The following is a 20,302-nucleotide window of genomic DNA, read 5'->3' on the forward strand; positions in this document are numbered from 1 at the left end:
TGAACTATATACAAGTGATGTGTGTGTGTATTAGAGCTGCAACGATTAATTGATTAATAATTGATTATCAAATTAATCACCAACTGTTTTCACAAACCATAATCTTGGTTGTTTATAGCACAGTAATCTCTAATTAAATATGAGTAGTAAGTAAATTAATGATTTTTAGTAGGTATAATATATAATTTTATAATTTTTTACTGTACATAATATACAATTTACTGCAGCTGCGAGGTGCTGGAAACGCTTTAAAACCTTAAAAATGCTTGACAAGAGCTTGAATTTGACTTTGGTGAAGGTGTAGGAACCCTGAATTGGGCACATTATATAACCCCATACTACATACTTAGAAGTGTGCTGGTGCTTTATGTATGTGAGCATGTGTCATGCGCCCATCAGGCCAGCCCTGTCCGACCATCGACGAAAGACTGATGAGCTGGCCTATTGATTAGTTGCCGGGGAGACGGATGGCGGCCACACATCAGGGACACTTGGGGTCACCATGGCCATCAGACAAGGAAGTGGGTGTGGCCCGGTGCGGAAACTCATGAATAAACATAGTGCTGGTAATCAGGAGTATGTAAATGAATGTGCTCATACATAACCCAGCAGTGATAAAAGTGTAATGAGTTATTCATAATTCATCACAGGCTGATGAGGAGGTGAGGAGGAAGAGGGAGGGCAGGAACAGAGGATTGGAAGAGAGGCGTGTAGATGAAAAGCTGAAGAAAGGGAAGCACAGAGGTTCATTAAAGAACAAACAGCAGACAAAACTTTGTTTGCATCTGCGGTTTGTGTCAATTTGGAAACTGAATCCTCACAGTAAACAACAAAACATGATGACTGTGAGTCAGAGTGGTTTATCTACACTCTGGGTAGCTGGTTTTTAAGTTGTAGTTTATCCAGCTATTCATGGAGAGAGGGCTGATGTTGGAGGGCATCTGACCACAGTGGGTCTGAGGAGATAAGCATTGGTTTCTGTTTTTTCCTATTCATTTTGGTGTTTTAACTTATATAAATAGGAAAGATAATGAGCTCAGCGAAGTTACCTGCAGTGATTTAGTCAATTAATCAATTAGTCAATAAAAAGAAAATTAGTCAACTATTTTGATAACTGATTCATCATTTCAGTTACATCTTCACAGTTAATTGAAATATTATCAAAATTGTAATATGGCCAAGTGCAATATCCAAATTGCAGAAGCTTACTATATTCAAATTTAAGAAAGCATGTTTGTTTGGTACAAACCCCAACAAATGTCATATCATCATGATTTTAATAGTTTTTGGTTTTTGTTCTGTCAAAATTAAAATTTTGATGCCAAAATGATCATTCCTATGAATCATATTTCAGCTGCAGCGTCTGTAAAAGTAGTCACAATATGACAATCACTGTCCTCTGGTGCCTCCAGCTGCTTTTAGGTTGCTGCAAACAAAGGTTTACCCTCTGAGATTTATTAGTAGAGGAGGTAAGGAGTCCAAGTAGGACTGAAACTTTTTTAAATCAATCTATTGCTATTAATCTGTTATCAGTTATTCTCTCAATTATTCAATTAATTGCTTTAGGACTGCAACCATTATTTTATTACTGACTAATGTTGATTATTTTCTCAGTGAATTGATTAGTTGTTTGGTTTGTAAAATATGAGAAAATGGTGAATAATGTTGATCAGTTTTTCCTAAAGCCCATGATTCCAATGTCTAGTTTTGTCCGTAACCCAAAAATATCCAGTTTACTGTCACAGAGGTGTGAAGAAACCAGAAAATAATCACATTTATTTGGACTTTTTTGTCTTAAAAATTACTCAAACTTATTAATCCATTGTCAAAGTAGTTGGCAATTAATTTAACAATCAAAATAATCCACTAATTGTTGCAGCTCTAAATAATGTGGTTGATAAAATGCCAGAAAATGTTGAATCAGACTCATCAGGTGATCAGGTGTCTTCAGGTGTCTTGTTTTTCTGACTAGGGCTGTCACTTTTTCCAAGTTTGAATTAATTTGAAATGACAAGCAATTTGTTCGAATGAATGTGAATGCGGATTACTGAATGGTCAATAGGACATCCAATAGGTCAAGCTGATAGTTAATTTGCTGTTCTGGATCACAAGGCAAATCACCTCAAACGGTCTGTTGAGTCTATAGACTGTAAAACTTTATTTCAACCAGGTCACTACAGTTTGAATATGAGCTTTTCTCCCAAGCTCCGACAAATGTTTGAATTTGAAATAAAAGGTGACAGCTCGATTTCCTAACAATAGTCCAAAACCCCAAAGATACTCAGTTTACAATTAAAAAAGAAGAAGGGACTCTTGGGCATGTGTTTCCTTTTTCTTTATTGAAAACGTACTCTTAGCAATAGATTATCCAAATTGTCGTGACTAATAAATCAACCAATTATTGCCCTTCATCCAAATCCTGACACATCATGACACGTGATTTAATTAGTACATAACAACCTAAACAATCACTTCAATCATTAAATAGCCTCTCTGTTGTTTGTCCCTAAAGGTTGACTTTATTATATTCATGAACATGCATCATATTATCTGGTGTCAGTGAGACAAGGAGTCTTTATTTCAGGCAAAACATTGTGGAAAATTTGTCACCCTTCCAATATGACTTTTGTGCTTCACCTTTCATTGCCACACTGGCGGTGTGAGGTAACTGAACCCTTGTGCCTTGTGCTCAGAACTACACAAAACTAAACAACATCCTCAGTGGAGGCGACAGGCCGCGGTGTCTCCTCTGCGACTGGAGCCAAGTGTGTGCTGTGGGATTTGTGCAGCCCGGTGCGGCAGAGCAGGCAGGCGTCAGAGACAGGAAGTGGGGGATTTGGCCTTGGGGATGACGGACCGACTGCGTGGGAGTGGTAAAGCGGCGGGTACGCAGGGTTTCTGTCAGACAATAGAGCACAAAATTCAATTAATCTGAATGGCCGGCATGGGTAAGAGGGAGGGGAAGGCGTAAAGCTCTAAATGAGATTTCGCCCCTTCTCTCCCCTTCACCCAACAGCCCTCCTTCACCAGCCGCAGCACTGCACCCTGCCTCCCCCCAGCACTCACTCCTGTCCCCAGTGCCAGGAGGTGATTAGAGACGCAGAGATATAATCAGAGGTGGGACGGTGCCGCTGTGTGTGTGTCGTGTGCCAGTGTTCCCGAGGGATGTGGCACGTGTGGCTGCTGCAGAGTGTCAGACAGACAGAGCACTTATGTGTTTGTGTAATTTGTTACATCTGCGTGTTTGATGACTGAATATTCCAGTAACATGGTGTTTGCTGTCCTGGATGTGCACTTAAATGGTCAGGCACGGCTTTTAAAGGGTTGGTTTACCCATATTACAAAAAAAGCATATTTTCTCACTTATCCATGCAGATAGTAGTTGGTTTTGTTTGCCCGTGCTTTGAGATTTGTGTTGTAAAACTGTAGAACAGGTATGAGTGTAATTTTATGGGATGATTGACATATTTTGAAAGCCGAAAAAACGCTTTGCAAAGTTTAAAGTCAGTGTTTGAATGCTTGAAATCTAATTAAAGAAACCTTGTAAATGGTGATCTAAAAACTGGCCTGTATATGTTGGGAAAAAAGTTTTGATTTGTGGATGTACATTTGCACTCGTATTGCAGACTGTTCTTTCAGAGCTGAGTTTACAGCTCCGACTTTTCGGGGATTTGCCCAGACTTTTATTCTGAATTATGACATGATATTCATCCAATGCGCAGAACATTGAAAACTTATATTTAAAAAAATGGACAGCAACATTTCTTTGCAAATCAGAGTCCCTGTTATTCTGGATAATAAACTAAACATAATGTCACCATTTGTTTTTGTGACTAATTCTGCAGTATTCTGCAAATTCTTTTTTCTTTTTTTTTAATGAATCCATTCACTACATTGCTTTGGTGTAGAGATTCCAGCAATCATAGACATTTATCTCAAAATCTGTACAAGTAAAACCAAAGAAAGTAAAGCAAAGCCATATGAATCTGTAAGGGACCAATGTGTTGGATTTAGGGGCGTGTAGCAGTTCAGGAGGTTGCAGATTGCACACCTTATCTTACTGTCCCCTCCCACGCGTGTAGGACAGGGGTTTTAAAAGTTTTGATGACTGAGTGCCATTTTAGGGAGCCAACATATGACTGAAGGCCACACAGGAAAATCCATGAAGGGATTTGAGAATATGATGACATTAAACAAAAAAATTCACCTGCGCACCACCTATTTTCAGGTTAGGCAGATCACTTTATCTGCTCTCTGAGGACCGATGAATTAAGGGTTGATCTATTTTTCCTGTAACCTCCTGTTTCTCCTCAGCCATTCTGTGTTTTTCCGTGGTGGCTTTTCTGTCTCACTTGCACAAGCTGCTGAGTTGGCTTGTTAGGAAAGTGCAGTTTGACACAGTAGACAAGTAGTGTATTAAATGTAGGTAAGTGTTGAAATGGACTGATGATTAAAATGTAATGCATGTATTTCATGTTACATTTGGGGGCTGCACAAAGTGTTTCTGAAGGCTGCCACTGGCCCACAGGCTGCACTCTGAGTATCCCAGGGACAAACTACATTGGCTGCAAAACTTGGGCAAAATACAAATACTCGTATCTAGAGGCAATGTTAGGTTTGTCTGTTCTCAGCTACTATAGAATCATGGTGGTGCGATATGGCGACCATAGCTATTGAATTAATTAATTAATTAATTGACATCCTTAGAAGAGGACATGCGCCCTCTGTAGAGATAACCAGCTCATTCTAAGGTGATGAAGACACCACGGTTCTTATTTTCACTTAGATTATACACTAATGAAAACATACTTATGAATATTATATTCCATTTCAGACATATTCTGCCAATAGCTCATTGTAAATCTTACACACTAGACCTTTAACTACAAATGATAGTCCAAAAAAGTTGGCTGACTCTCTTTCTCTCTGTCTCTATTTCTGTGCCGCTCTCAGGGAAGAGGATAAGAACATCTTTGACTACTGCAGAGAAAATAACATCGACCACATCAGCAACGCCATCAGCTCCCAAAAAGTGGATGTCAATACTAAAGATGAAGAGGTAAGAACAAAATGCAGTGCCTAAGAATATGTAAAGTGGCATGTGAGAGTTATTACCATGACAACACTGTAATGTCTACACTTAATGTGGGTAAGTGGGAACAAGGGGCGGAGAGAGTGGGGAACTCAGAAATGTATTTATCTGTGTGAGGAGGGATTTATTCTCCAGTAGTGTCCTTCAGCAGGACACAGAGTCTGAACCAGTCATAGGCCTGTAGTCTTGTGCTCTGACCTCTTGTGCAGGAGGGCAGGTGAAAATGATCAGTGGAGTATCATGGAAAATACAGGTCACTGGGGGATGGTTCACGCAGCTCTTTTTGCCATCGTTACATAATGGTTTCAATGATCTGAAGTCACAAACACGTGGGAGCCACTCCTCAGACTGAGATGCGTAAATTGTGTGAACGGCTATTACCATGGCAAGGTGTTTTCTGGATTGACCTCGAAATCCATTCATCTGCCCTCGATTCATTATCGTCCTGGCCAAATGGCTGGCTCCCTGCCTCTCTTTCATCACAGCCGCTCTTCAGATAAGCAGCCAGTCGGCTGGTGAGTTCCCGGCCAAAGGCCAGATGGTTGAGGGACCTCGGCAGAGAAAGCTTTGTCTGTCCACTTCCATTGTTGTCTGCTCACTTGCAGCGCAGCATGATTAACAGCAGAGGGCAGTGGTGAAGTTTCACATCAGCAAGGAGCCCAGTCTGCAGCTCAGAGAGGCAGAGGGAGGCTCTGTGGGTATGAGGGAATATCCACCAGTGTCACACGTTTCTAGTCATTTCCTCAAAGCCAAATACCAGTTTAGAATGCAAGTGTGTGGATGATTTTCAGACCACATTAGGACAAATTCCACATTGCTCCCATTTGCTTAGGCTCCAACTCTTTTGTAAACTTTTCCAGAAAATTAACAAGCAGCCATTTAGCATCACAATTATATTCACATAACAATAAAACCAAAACAGATGAACAAAAATCCAGGAATCAAAGGGGTAATACAACAGTTTTGCTAGATGGGGCTTTCTAGTATTATTGTTGATAAAGCCAAATAAAAAAGATAACATGAAACATGTCCTTCACAAAATCTTCATTGAGAAAAAACAGACCAGAGATGAGAGTTTCAGATTATGTTATTTTGTATGCAATTTATATAACCAAATAAAGATGCAGTGTCTAATTTAAATCATAATCAAACTGTATGCATAGTTTGGATATAAATGACATAGTTTAGGCTAATTGTTTATTGCTCTGCAAAAGAGAGAACACAGGTGTTGATCTGAATGAAAACCTTGCACTGAAATACGTTACAAGGAGTTTGAAATACTTATGAAACAGTCTCATGATGCCTCTAAATGACCTACACAAGCAAACAAGACGATCAGTGAGAAGACTGGCTGTTTCTATATAGTTATTTTTAATGTTGAGCACCACCAACACACCTCCATACCATCACACAGATTCTGCTTTTTAACTTCATGCTGATAACAATCTGGATGGTCGATCTCCACCTTATCCCAGAAAAACAATTTGAAATGTGGACTTTCAGGCCACAGCGCACTTTCCCCTTTCTGTCAATCCATCTCAGGCGAGCTCAGATCCAGATTTTTCAAAGTAATAAAAAATAGTAATATCCTTTATACAATCAGTCTTGGCCCCTCCCTGCAGAGATTTCTTTTGATTCTCAGACCGTTAATGATATTATGGATTGTAGATGGTGAAATCCCTAAACTCTTTGCAACTGTGTGTTGAGGAATGGTGACCCTCACCACGTCTATGCTTGGTGACTGAGCCTTTTGAGGTTGCCCATTTTATGATATTGTCACCTGTTACCAATTATCTTGTTCAACTTTTAAATATGCTGCATGGTGGTTAACACTACTGCCTTGCAGCAAGAAGGTCCCGAGTTCAAATGCTCCAGCCGACTGGGGCGCTGGGGAGTTTGCATGTTCTCCTCGTGGGTTCTCCCCAGGTACTCCGGCTTCCTCCCATAGTCCAAAGACATGCAGCATAATAGGTTAATTGGTGACTCCAAATTGAGCGTGAGAGTGAATGGTTGTCTGTCTCTGTTCATCCTGCAATGAACTGGCGACTTGTCCAGGGTGTACCCTGCCTCTCGCCCAATGTCAGCCATGACCCTTCAAGGATAAGCAGTTACAGACAATGAATGACCTTTTAAAATGTTCCGAACAGGTTCCACAACTTCCCCAGTCTTTTGTTACATCTGAAACATGTTTTAGGCAACAATTTCAGAACGACTGTATATTTACAAAAAACAACAAAGTATATTAGTATATAAATAAAATATCTTGTCTCTATACTGTATTCAGTTGAAAACAAGTTGGAAAGTATTTGCAAATCATCTGCATTCTAGTTTATTTATGTTTTACATGACGTCCCAACTTTTTTGGAATTGTGGTTTGTTATATGTGTGTGGGCAGCATCCCACTGGAGGCAGGATACTCTGAGTCTGCAGTGAAAGTGTGGCCAGCAGTCAGCAGCGACACACCTGGAAGAGAGCAGGAAAGAGAGCATGAGGGAGGGAGAGAGAGACCAACTTATTGGTATTCTGGCCTGGCTCATAAGTATCCATTTTAACATGCAGTCGTGGTGATCAATATGATTTAAGCAACAGAATTGGACTTGGAGAGTTTGCTTTACCTAATTGGCCTCACTGAAAAATGAGCTTGCACGGTTTTATTAGAACAAGGATCTTGGACCTAAGGAGAGGATTGTGTGTATGTGTGTGCGGTTGTGTGTGTGTGTTTGAGATAGAGTAGGGGGTTGCTGATCAGGGGGTTCTGCTCCTGTTTTGTGCACAGTGTCCCATCAATCAAGCTTTGTAGGCTTTATGCAGGTCACTGTAATTTTGTGTGTGAGCCCTGTGTGAGGTCTGTGCTTTAACCACCTTACTGCTCTTCTTTGCTCACACACACACACAAACACACATCAGGCTACATATCTCGTCAGTCTGTCCGCAGGTCAGTCTCATTGAGTTCCCAATGATGGTGCATAATTTATTTTGTCTGAAAGCAAAGAAACAGATTGAAGTCCAGGTTAAATTTGAAGAGCACGAGGTAGAGGAGGAGAGGGGTGAGCTGGAGAGTGGCCCATGTGTATGTTTTTAGTGCAGTTAAACTTATTTAAACATATTTTTATGTATTTATAACATAGTTTTGCACATGTCATTTAAAGTACTATGGTTCCCGATAATAATCTGTGCTCATGTCTGCAGGGCCGGGCTCTCCTGCACTGGGCCTGTGACAGAGGACACAAGGAGCTGGTGTCTGTATTACTGCAGAACAAAGCAGACATCAACAGTCAGGTGAGCGGCCTTTTTCTCTCTTTCTGTCTCCGTTTCTCAAACATAATTGTCCATCTAGGGCAGAATTTCATCTGGTAACTAAAAGGAATCTCAGTTGGTGGATTGGTGATGAATGAGCTGAAACTAAATGAGCCCCTTTTGTTTGAAATTGTATGATGACTCCCAAGTTATTGGCACTAGAGAAGCAGAGTCCTGACCCAGCTTCTGACTGTTTTGAATTATATTTCAGGGGTGTCAAACTCAATTTCATCCTGGGCTACATCCATATTATAGTTTCCCTCAAAGGGGCGGATGTAAATGCAAGATCATATATATTATTATTGGTTATAGTAATAACTTAATAATGAATATCACACTCTGAAAACAGATGTATATGAAAAATGATGACAAGCAGACATTCAGGAGTTCAAGGAAGTTTATTAAAAGATGAAATATACAAAGTAGTGTAAGTAATAAAGTCAAAATAAAAATAAGGGTTGTTTCGGTTTGTGTAGCCTTATAAGCATGGTTTCAAATACCAAATATATATTTGCTTGAAAATGAAGTGATGGCTCTTTGCCAGCTACAGCCCACTGCTGGAAACACCTATATTAAGACACTATCTAGTATGTACTGACATCTAGCAGCTGGACGCCTTCAGTGCACAGATAACTCATAATTGCTTCTATAATGCAACATAATATTGTATTGTGCGAATTATATTCTTTTCAAGCTGTTGTGAGACTCATAAAATTAGGTGCTGGGTCAGATTTGGTCTGTGGGCCTTGAATTTGACACATGTTTAATTTTCTCTTTTATTTTTCATTTTCCACTTAATTTTTACTGAAGATATAACAGCACCTGTTTTGCTGGCATTCAACAACCACAGCTCCCATGAGTTTTTAACGTGTGTCATATGGAGTGAAAACACCAATATTATGTTTCAGCTTTTCAACAGGATTGATGAAACAAACCCCCTATGGGAAAATACACTGTGGAATAGCAACTTTCACAGAAGCAGGACCTCAGATCTGTATTACGTTTATGAGATTCAACCTCTATAATTGCGTAAACTACAAAACTGGTGAGCTGGAGTAAAGCAGGGCTCAAAATAAACTCTTTTCCTCTGTGTCCTGCAGCTGTCACAGATTCTACATTCAACTGTCCCAGACTTTTCAACCATTGTCCTAAATTGAAGTTTGTTTTTTTCCTAACATTTTTATAGTGTTCAATTTTTGGGACTATTTATACACAGAGCCAAATGTTACACACCTTGCTCTGCTTACAAAGGGTGCAACATGTGGGGAAAATACTGGTATTTGCATATGAATTCAGAATCTGTAGCAGTTTGCGAACGTGTATGAATGCCGTATCGGTTTCAGATGATACCTAATATTCCCATATTGGGGAAATACAGACTCAGCTGCCCTCAGGTCTGCTGCTATGACCTTGATGGATACTCTGAAGTAAAAATAGTGCAACAGTGCAATGAAACATAACTAATACACTGCATATTTTTCAAGTTACTACAAATGTAAACATATACACATGCATTGTTAATGAGTAACTAACATTACATTTCTACATCATGTACTGTTAACTTACACGTTACACAGATATTTTGTGGGGTGAAAAAACAGAGTTGAGTTACATGTTTAGTTATACAGTTTCCGGGGCAGAAAACAATCCACAATAAGCTAGTGGTCTTTTACAGCCACCGTAGGGCTTTGAATATGTCATATCATGTTTTTAATATTTTTTCAGGCGAGGAAGTAACTATTCAGATCCCCAATATGAGGCCAGTTTATCCGAACGCCTATTTGCTGAAATGTTTTTGTTAAGCTAACTTTCGTAATTGTCCAGTGTTGTCCTAGACATCATATCTTTGTGTCCCAATGACATTTTTTAGGTGGTGGAAGGACATAAATATTCTTGCAGTGCAAAGTTTTTTCAGTAACGCTTATTAATTCAATACAAATGCTTTGAGTTCACTTTGTTGGAGATTTTTAAGGTGGATGTTTGATCCCTTGAAATTAACACAGATGTGTTGAGATGCATGCAGAAATTTTCCTTCCCCAGGACACAAGTGGCCATATTTTGTTGTGGAAGTCAGTATGTAAACAATGAAAGCAAATAGTGACATCTCCAGCATCCCCACTGCCATTCTCTCTTCTCGCTCCATCCTCTCCATCCCTTCCAGAAGGTCACCTTTAATTCACTTTGTGCCACAGACAAATCCCCCAGAGCTTTAGCAGACAGAGTTAGCTAGTCGCTAGCCTAGTGTTTAGCCTCCCCGAGGTTTAGCTGCATCCAGGAGGCTTTAGCTTTGGCGGTAAGCTGGCTCAGCTGCACATCGGAGAAATTACTCCTCTTCCCTGCCCAGCGGCACGACACAGTGCAGTTCACCGGGCTGCACACTGAGGCTTTAACTGTAAGGCCGAATCAATTGGAAGTAATCAGGCAAATTGTTTTACGTTGCACAACCCACATAATCAGGACATTTCACAAATGACTTTCTCTTTTGTGGTCATGCGTGGCCCCTTTTTGTTTTGAACGCCTGCAGGGAGGGGATGGATTTGTAGCGAATGGTTCATAAAAGACTTAACAGTGGGATAACTACGAAACACTTCACTAATGATTTAAAGCCATATCAAGATAATGACAGCAGAGGAGGATTGATGTATAGACAGAGGCTTTTGTCCTTTTGTGAGATGTATTGTATTTACAGTCATGTATCTATCTATCATTAAAATATAAATTAATATCCGCATGTGCCAAGATTTTTCAGCAGTCAGAGAAGGAAACATAAATCTTAGGCCAGGTATAATGGATGCCTGAACTTGAGTACACTTATAATTTATTACTCTCACACTTTTGTCTGGTTTTACTGTTTTTTGTACCAAAACACATGGAGCAGGGGTTTTCAAATAGCGTTCTGTGAACCCCCAGGGGCCTGAGGAAGTCTGCCAGGGGGTCCATTCATTCATTTGAATTAATATGATATCAAAAAAAAAAAAAAAAAACGCTTCATAGTTTTCAAATACTCAATAGTTCATAGATTATATTCTAATCAAACAATCTATAACTCTTAATAAATATATAAATCTTCCTCCTGCCAGTCAAGCACGTCACCCTTTGATGGTGGAAATCAACTTTATCGATAATACTTTGTGTTTATATGGTGCAAATATTTTTAATACATGTCTAATATTTCTCTAATTAGGAATGTTTAAGATGAATCATTAATTAATTAATCATGTTAAGAATTTAACCTATTAATTAATCCAATTTTCCTTCTTTTGTCCTGAATCATTTGTAATTAGAGGCTGACCAGTATATCAGTCAGCTGATTTATTGGCCCATATTGCCCCATCATAGATATGTCAGTATCATATCAATATTTTATCTGATTTGCACCAATATGAAAACATTTTACTTGTTTATTCTTTATTTTCTCACTTTTCATTTCCAGAAGTGGTTGATAATATATACATTTAATTATTTAACATGTCAAAGGATATTAAACTCAAATATTCTTTAATAAAGTAGCTTAGCACAGTCATATCACTGCAAAGTTGGTGCAGAATCCACATAGAACAGGTCAATTTTGATTGTAACGTAAAAATCTACTGTAAAAATCACCGCTTTAACCGTAATTGGGGAATTTTTCCCTCTAAAATTGGTATCCGTATCAAAAGTTCTGCTTTTAAAAAAATGTGCCTTTTTGAGTAAATATGGGTGCACGAAGCAATTAAAACCTACAATAATGGATCCGATGGAGCACTCATCCATTCAGGCCATCAGGACCTTCTCACCTGCCTGTCTCTCAGGTGTTAGAGGACGCCAGCCGTGGACATGACTGAATATTAAAGACACTGGACCTCCGCAGCTGCAGAGCTACTGGAAGCAGATTTATGAGGTGGCAAAGAGGTGGCTGAGAGAAAAATATAGTCAGCTAAATCATACCACTCTGTCTCAATGCCAAATTATCTCACTATGTGAAGCTTACAGAACGATATGCTTCTCATTAGAATCTGCTCGAACATCCTTTCGTTTTTGTTTTGTTTTTTTCCTCTTCGTGTTAAGTCAATGAGGAAAGGATGTGAGGAAGAAACGAAGGAAAGGACAGAAGCATTGTTGTTATATTAGCAAAAGATAAAAATTTGATGGACGGCTTTATGCTTCTGTCCTTCTTGCCCATGTTACATGAAATGAAGAGTATGAGAGGCTGTGTGTGTTCATGAGAGGAATAGAGGAATGTTTGGGTTGTTTGCAGGCTATTAGAGCGACCAGTAATCTCTCTTGACCTCTACCAACTGCCGAGCAACCAGTAAATAAAGATCAAACATGATTTATGCTTAATTTGTTGATTAAAAAGGGGAGGGGGACTTGAGAGTTAAAACAAAAAGTATTATTATTTGCTTGGCAGAGGAGGAAAATCGTTTGAAATTAATCAACTGATTGTTTTAGTGAATTGTTCCCAAACCCTGGTAACCTGCATTAAGGGCTCGTTTGATAGTTAATCCAGGATCAAGGCAGCAGAGAGGGACTACAATAGGTAGCTGTGTGTGTTTGAATACACAGATCACAGCTCTGCCACCTGCCAATTGTAGATCCGGCCCTGGTGTTCGTACTGTACATCAATCCCTCCCCCCGCTACCTCCACCCATCCTCACTGCTCCCTCAGCGGATACATCCAGAGAAAGTGGGACAGACGGCGCAAACTGTGGGAAAGATGACAACAAAGCTTCACTTAATGTAATAATGGAAATTATGGCTTAAACACTGGATTTATATTCTGTGTGCTCGAATGTATTTAAGAGCATTAATGAGGCATTAGCTTAAGTTTAGGACATTCCATCATATCACGACAGCAGTGTAAAGAGATCGCACAGGACAAATTCATCAGTAATTAGGGTTTAGTTGCGTTTTGTTCAACCAGGAGAAGTGTTACTGTTTTAAAGACATTACAGTATCAGACTTTCATAGCTTATATCCAAAGTATGTCTCTCTATCTGAGCAGTGAGAGCCAGATTTTTAAATTTCAATTTATTTTGTTTTTCTTTGAAGACATTTAAATATCAAGAATGAACTTTGAATCTAGTTAACTTTGCCAATTGTATGCTGCATGTTATTAACTTAAGGTGTTCAGCAGCTGCTTTGTATTTAGACAAACTTGAACAGATGATGGTAACGGATGTCTTCTAGAAGTTTGTTTTGGGGATGAAATGATTACTGGTTTCATGATAAAACCGTGTTTGATTACCACACTCTCAGAAAATAACTGTCCAGCATCAGCCAAGGTTAGCAGCAGGCCCCCAGGCACAGGTGCAGCCTGCAGATGGCAAAGGACATGATGGCATTTCAAAAAATTGGGAATGGGACTTCTTGAACATTTCCAGCACATTTTAATGATACCATGATAATACTATAAATCACTACGATCATGATATGACCTTTTCATACAGTTTAATCTATAGTTTATTTTGTTGAAGAATAAAAGATTAAAAAAATTCCCCAGTGTGATACATGAAAAAACTACTGTTTTGACATAGGTGCTCAAACTACTCATATTAAAATAAATATTTAAGAATTTCAAATAATACCCAGGACTATTTACAAGTAACTGACCTGATTCAGATTCCAGATTTGAAGATTTTGAGTCCAGGAAATGCAACAAAAGGCAAGAAAAATGCATAGTGGCATCTGTAACAGAAAAAAATAAAAGCAAGTACAACAAGACCTTAGAAGAAGGTAAAAGGGGTACCAGATTATTTGTTGGCAAATATTTCCTGTCACTCTCTGCTGTGTAGAGGCATTTTAGTAAGAAGCCTTCATCAGAGCGTATATGACGTCAGCAAGCTCTCTTTTTAAAGGATACGTCATGTGATCACCAGTCAACAGAAAACAATTAGGTGTAGTCCTCCACTCCACACAAAAAAACAACACATTACCGAGTATATGACAACAGCCATAGTAGTGCTAAGCTAACCATCTGCAGGCTTCAGCTGTGTACTTACCATACGGATGTCAGAGTGGTATCAGTCTTCTCATCTGAGTCTCTGCAAGAAAGGAAAGCAGTGTATTTACCAAAATGTTGAACTATTCCTTTGAGAAAAGATCAATGAAAATAACTGAAAATGAAGATGGTTCATTTAAAAGTGGGGAGTCACAGGTATTTGGTGAATTTGAGTGATAACGTTCCCTTTTGTGTGACTGAAAGTTGAGTAGTTTTATCCTTTCATTGGTCTAGACGTGTGTTTGTGTGGTCATTCTCTGTCCAGACGGTGTAATCCCACACCCACAGTTAAGCCTCATGCCACACACACACACAACTTTTGGTTTCCAGGAGGAAATCCCAGACCTTCCTCTAACCCTCCCAACAAGCTGTAGGGTTACCATGGAAATATAGTCAGAACACGCCCATTCATGGAAAGTGGAGTCGAAAAGGCAGGGCTTTGGTTTGGAGGTGCTGCAGACTACAACAAAGGTCAGGGATGTCTTATTTAGGATGATTACTGAGAGGGTTAATGACAGAGGTGGGATTAGGCTGACAAACAGGACAGACAGGTAAGATGCAGGTTAACACAACACAAACACAATGCCAGGAAGAAAACGTTGTTAAAGTAAGAAGATTGGATGAAAAGGCAGCGCAGGTTTTAAGCACATGGTCGCGTCTCACATGCTTTTACTCGACTCATTCCTGTTTCTTTTTTCCTTTTTTTTTTCCTTTCCGTCTGCCTCTCCTCATCACTCTCCCCTCCCCCCCACAAGCTCCCGTCCCCTTCACTCCATCCCTCCCTCGCCTCCGCCTCTACTTTGTATTAAAACAACATGATCCATGAGGCGGGGAGGGCGACTCGCAGCACCGCTAATTCTAATTAATCCAGCGTGGTAGCACGGCCACGGCAGGCCCCAAGCGCTCCCAGTCTATCAGATAGAAATTCATAACTTAATTGAGGTCAGAGCCTCGAGCCGGCAGAACAAAAGTCTCCAGCCAGGACCAGCTAGATCAATAGTAATAAATATCTGACTGGGCGGCCTACAATTGGTGGCTAGAGAGCACACAACAAGTCTCACACACATAGTCTGCATGGAGAACCTGCAGGGATGTCTGGGCAGTTAGTGTGCGGCTGTTTGTTTGTATTCAACTGGAATATCTTTTATATCTTCTTTGATTTCTTCAGTGCACTTTTATTATTTGATTGTAGAAAATTTCACATAGTAATCTTTAACAGTTTGTCTGCTGAGAGGGAGCTCTGCACAGATGTCTGTATGTCTGATTTGTAATGGCAAAGTCTCTCTTAAGGTATGGATCCAATGACTTGATATTGATGAGTGGTGTGGGTGGACTTGCTCTGTTGGTTGTCTAAATAATGGAGTGAAACAGTATATTCACGACTGTGTGTGAAACCTCAACTTTACTGATAAATGTTGACAGATGTCAGTGAAGACCTTGGGGAAATTAGTATGATATACAAGGATATTTCCTGATTTCATGTAATTTTTAACATTGGCTGCGTCAGTGTCCTATTAGCTGCTAGCCTCTGTTATGCCAGTACTGGGGTGAATGTTGGCTGATAAGCAACTAATAAGTGATAGACATTGCAGTACAAGATGCCAAAAATAGGTTTAAGGTAATTTAGGACCAGTGTTCAATCAATAGTTTGTTCATCTGAGAGCTCTGACAAGTCTAAAGCATCCCACACAGCACAGATTTTGTTTGATGTATTCATATTTATTTTATATAAAAAATAAAATGTTTTTAAGACTGATATCACATTGAGATAAATCCACACGAATAACCGAGGCTCATATACCAGTTAAGACTGCAGCTAATAATTATTTTCATGTTCAATCAATCTGTTAATTGTTTTTTAGTGAATCAATTATTATAATGCTTTAGCCTATTAAACAGGGTTGTAAAACTCAGTTCTTGGGCCACATACAGCCCAATTTGATCTCAAGTTGGCCAGACCAGTAAAACTATTGCATGATAACCTATAAATAACAACACCTCTAAATGTTCCCCTTTTTAGTGTAAAGAAGAAAAAACACATTTTAAAAATGATTACAATTAATGAACCATCCATTTATGAAATAGATGATGAACAGCCTGATGTCTGAAGAAAAGTTAGCGTAATATCTACAAGGTCTCAGCCAGTGCATTAGAACATATTGATCACAGTGGATCTATAAATGCACAAAACATTTATGTATTTTAGAATTGAACAACAATATAGAATTTTATTTGTTTATGATTAAAACAACTTATCGCGATCAAGAAATTCTTTTAATGTTCCATTTCCACTCTTGTGTAGTAATGCTGCATCATCACACAACCCCAACTAAAGTGGAAACTAATGAGGAAGAAGACTGATTTTCCCCCCCGCCTTACAAATCATTTACAAATCAAATGTTTTGGCAGTGCCTAACAAAAGGGATCCACCAGTTTTGCTTTAAGATAGAAGACTGATACAGATTATTTTGTATTTTGCATAATGTTCAATATCTTTAATATGACCACAATAATTGACCAGAGAACCATATTCCAGTCTGGAATTAATGACTGCTTTACAATTTTTACACTTCGCAAAGTCATATAGTGAGCCTGGACGCTGATCGTAGCCCCTCGGCTGTACGTTTGACACTTCTGCTCTAAAACATCAAAAAATTGCCCATCACAGTATCAATTTCCTGAACCAACAGTCTAAACCCAAAGATATTGCAGTTTTGATTTTTTTTTTTAAATTAAATGTTACATAAAAGAGAAAAAGCTGCAAACTGCTTACGTTTGAGCAGCTGAAACCAGAGAGTGCAGCTTTTCTGCTCAATGATTTACAGGAATGATTCATCGACTATCAAATATTTTACAGATTAATTTTTCATCAGTAGACTAATTGATCAATTGAGTAAATGTTTCAGATTTATTACCAGCGCTGACTGGGTTTTTGGAAATTTAAAAAAATCGCAGACAATTTGGTACGATGTGCACAAGTTGAACCTGAAGAAAACTGTCATATCTTGATAATAGTCTGTTGTTGTTATGAAATAGTGCAGATGTGCTGCATGTTGAATGAATGGAAAAAATATTAAACGTCAGGCTGCCGTATAAATATGGACCACTGCAATTACCAAAGAGCACAAGGCTGCCTCTTTTTTCTAAAAGGAGAGAGTGTTTGGGACAGCTTCCTAAATAAAATATTCTTGATTTGTGCCAAATCCCTTCTCACAAATCAAGTAGCATGTCAGAGAAAATATTTCATTTTAGTCAAAGTCAACCAATCATAAGCATTAGCATCTGTTCATGCACATTTTTCATAAAAAAGCATAATAAACCTGTATCAATATTCATTACATTTCATAGTGGAGTCGCAACCTTCAGCAAAAATTAAATTTTGCAGCCTTTTCTGTGGATATTCTGCAGATCTACTGTGGACGTCTTAGAGCTTTTTGAATTCAAGCTCAGTCTGCTGTTGTAGCAAACAAAGAACACTGAACCCTCTCATCTGTGTCCTCTACTGTGGTGTCAACTACTTGTGTGATCAGAGCGGTACACACACACACACACGCGCACACACACGCACACACACCATGGTGGTTGATTGAAATTCTATGGTGGAGGCATTATTACACGTTTGTATCCCTCCCCTTTCCCAGCACTGCCTCCTATAACTAATGGCTCAGTCAGGCCAGTCATAACAAATATCCAGCAAGATTCGTCATAATTGTGTGTGTGCATGCGTGTCTGTGTGTGTCTGTGTGCTTGTGTGCGTCTGTGTGTCTGTAATTGTGCAACCTATCCCCCAGAATACATAGGGTCTTTAAGAAAGAGAGGGCAGCTGGGTGGGAAAGTGAGAAGACGGAATTTATCGAGGATTCAAAGAATAAAAATGGAAAATAAAGCAGGACGGAGGGGGAAATAGAGCAGGTAAACAAAGATTCAAGATCTTATATCTTTGTTTACCTGCTCTGTTTCTTTAAGATCTGGATGATATTAGAATTTATATTGTGGTGCAGTGTTAATTTGTTTAAGATTTTGCTCCATTGTTCATATCATGGCATGTGTCTTTTTCATCTCTCTGGGTGTATTAAACCATTGGTCACCATGTTTCTCATCAATCAGCATGACTGCTTTACTCCAGTTTTATATTTGCATTGTAGCATAGCATTTTGAAAGGGGGAAGTGCATTTACTCTGAGGCGGCGGGGGATGCTGAACAAAAAGCAGTGGCTTGCGGCAGAAAAGTTAAAGCAGAACCAACTTTTGGAGAAACGCAACCCAATGTCATGCTGCAGCAGCCAATTATGAGCCAGCTGTCTGACTGGTCCACAGTCAGCCTGAAATATCTCTGAAACCGGGCGCTATCCAAGTGGAGTTCATGGACTCTTCCTGTTGTGTCCTCACTTTGTTTATTTTGTGTACCCCACTTCCATGCGGGGTCTTGCTTCAACATTATGCTGCAAAATAGCAATACCAAGAGCTTTCAGTTGGTTTGTGTCCATTTGTTTAAGAGAGAGAGAGAGCGAGAGAGCACAACTGTGGTCATGCAAGTTTGACGCTAAATGAGGTTAGCGAGTGCTGGAAGTGAGAAAGCCGGTGAATTAGTAACAGAAAACATTATTTCCTGATTGTTTCGTAGCGGTTATGTTGTTCTAAGCACAGATTAACGCCCTTGCTCAGCCCTGAATGTGGCCTCAGATGGCGTTGCAGCTGCTTCTGAAGCCCAGGGCGCTCTGCCATTGGTAGGAAGACGCTTGAAGGAAATCTTTGAGAAGACGAGTCATAGCTTCTGCTTCTGCATTAACAAATTTGTGTGTGTTTTTTTCTGTCTTACTATGCATGTTAAAGCAGAGGAGGGCAATGTTTCTTTTAGTATTTTGTGATGTTTATTTGTTTTCTTTTGGAAGATTAACACTTATTAAATGGACAGAGGAGAATCTGTCTGACAGGTCTTTTAAATGTTTACCACTTTCAAGCAAAGACACACTTTCACAAAGTCTAATACACACACATAAAAGACACCAAAGCCACCACACACAGACACACACACACCACTTGACATTTTATAAGTTACACTGTAAGGTGCTCTTATAGGATTCATATTTAGTACTTGCTGCACATTAGCTGGACTCGATGAAATGAAAGCTGTTGCAGCGCTGTGTTAAAAGGGCCTATCGGACATAGATACAGTTATGAATCTATAATATGAGCACTCAGAAAAGAGCCAGCGACTTGACAGTAATAGTGCAGCCTAAAGAGCCATTCCAGCAGGTAACAGTCCTCTTTGCCATCATCAGCTGTTGTTTCTTTCTTATTGGCCACTCACTGGGCCTTGCCTACACTCAACTATTTGATTTCCATCGTTCTTAACCATCCACATAAATTGTCAGGAGCATTAAAGCTGTCCTCGACCGTTTCAGACAGAGGGGGGGAGAGACTGAGAGAGTGAGAGGTGGATACAGACAGCGAGGGGAGGGGACGGGGGTGAGGAGAGAGAATAAACAAAGTAAGTGTTTTGCCTTCCATCAGTCTCCCGCAGTACTCAGCTTTATGAGTCCCTCACTCCAAATGCCTCAGCCGCAGCCCCCGCTGCCTGGCCATTGATTTTCATATTACACTCTTTTATGTATTTATTTATTTCATATATTTCTTTTTAAACATCATCGATGAGCCGCAGGAGGACAGACGGGGGCCTCTGGTGATGTTAATTCTCAGTCTCAACCTTATCCTCCTCTCTGATGGCTTTAATGGAGGCTAAGGTGTCCCATGGGAACAAGCGAGTCGGGCGACATGGGGAGGGGAGGAACGTGTGGAGGGGAGGAAGATGTGGATGAAGAGAACTGGGTGGAGAGAAAGGAGATTTGGGCTTCTTTTGTCTGGTGTGACGGAGAAAGACAGGAAAATCAGAGTATTGTGGGTAAAGCTGCAATAAAGATGTTAACAAAAACC

General features: G+C 39.6%; 1 protein-coding gene across 1 annotated transcript in view; it reads left to right on the top strand.

Annotated features, from left to right (window-relative positions):
* acbd6 (acyl-CoA binding domain containing 6) overlaps positions 1–20,302 on the top strand; it is a 41,220-nt gene that overhangs the window by 8,224 nt on the left and 12,694 nt on the right. The window contains exons 5-6 of the mRNA XM_084723469.1: positions 4,954–5,059; positions 8,282–8,371. Coding sequence (XP_084579595.1) covers positions 4,954–5,059; positions 8,282–8,371 — 196 coding nt within the window. The remainder of the gene's footprint in view (positions 1–4,953; positions 5,060–8,281; positions 8,372–20,302) is intronic.

This window comes from Lutjanus erythropterus, chromosome 7 (assembly GCF_056507025.1).
Source record: "Lutjanus erythropterus isolate fLutEry1 chromosome 7, fLutEry1.hap2, whole genome shotgun sequence".
NCBI classification, from domain to species: domain Eukaryota; kingdom Metazoa; phylum Chordata; class Actinopteri; order Lutjaniformes; family Lutjanidae; genus Lutjanus; species Lutjanus erythropterus.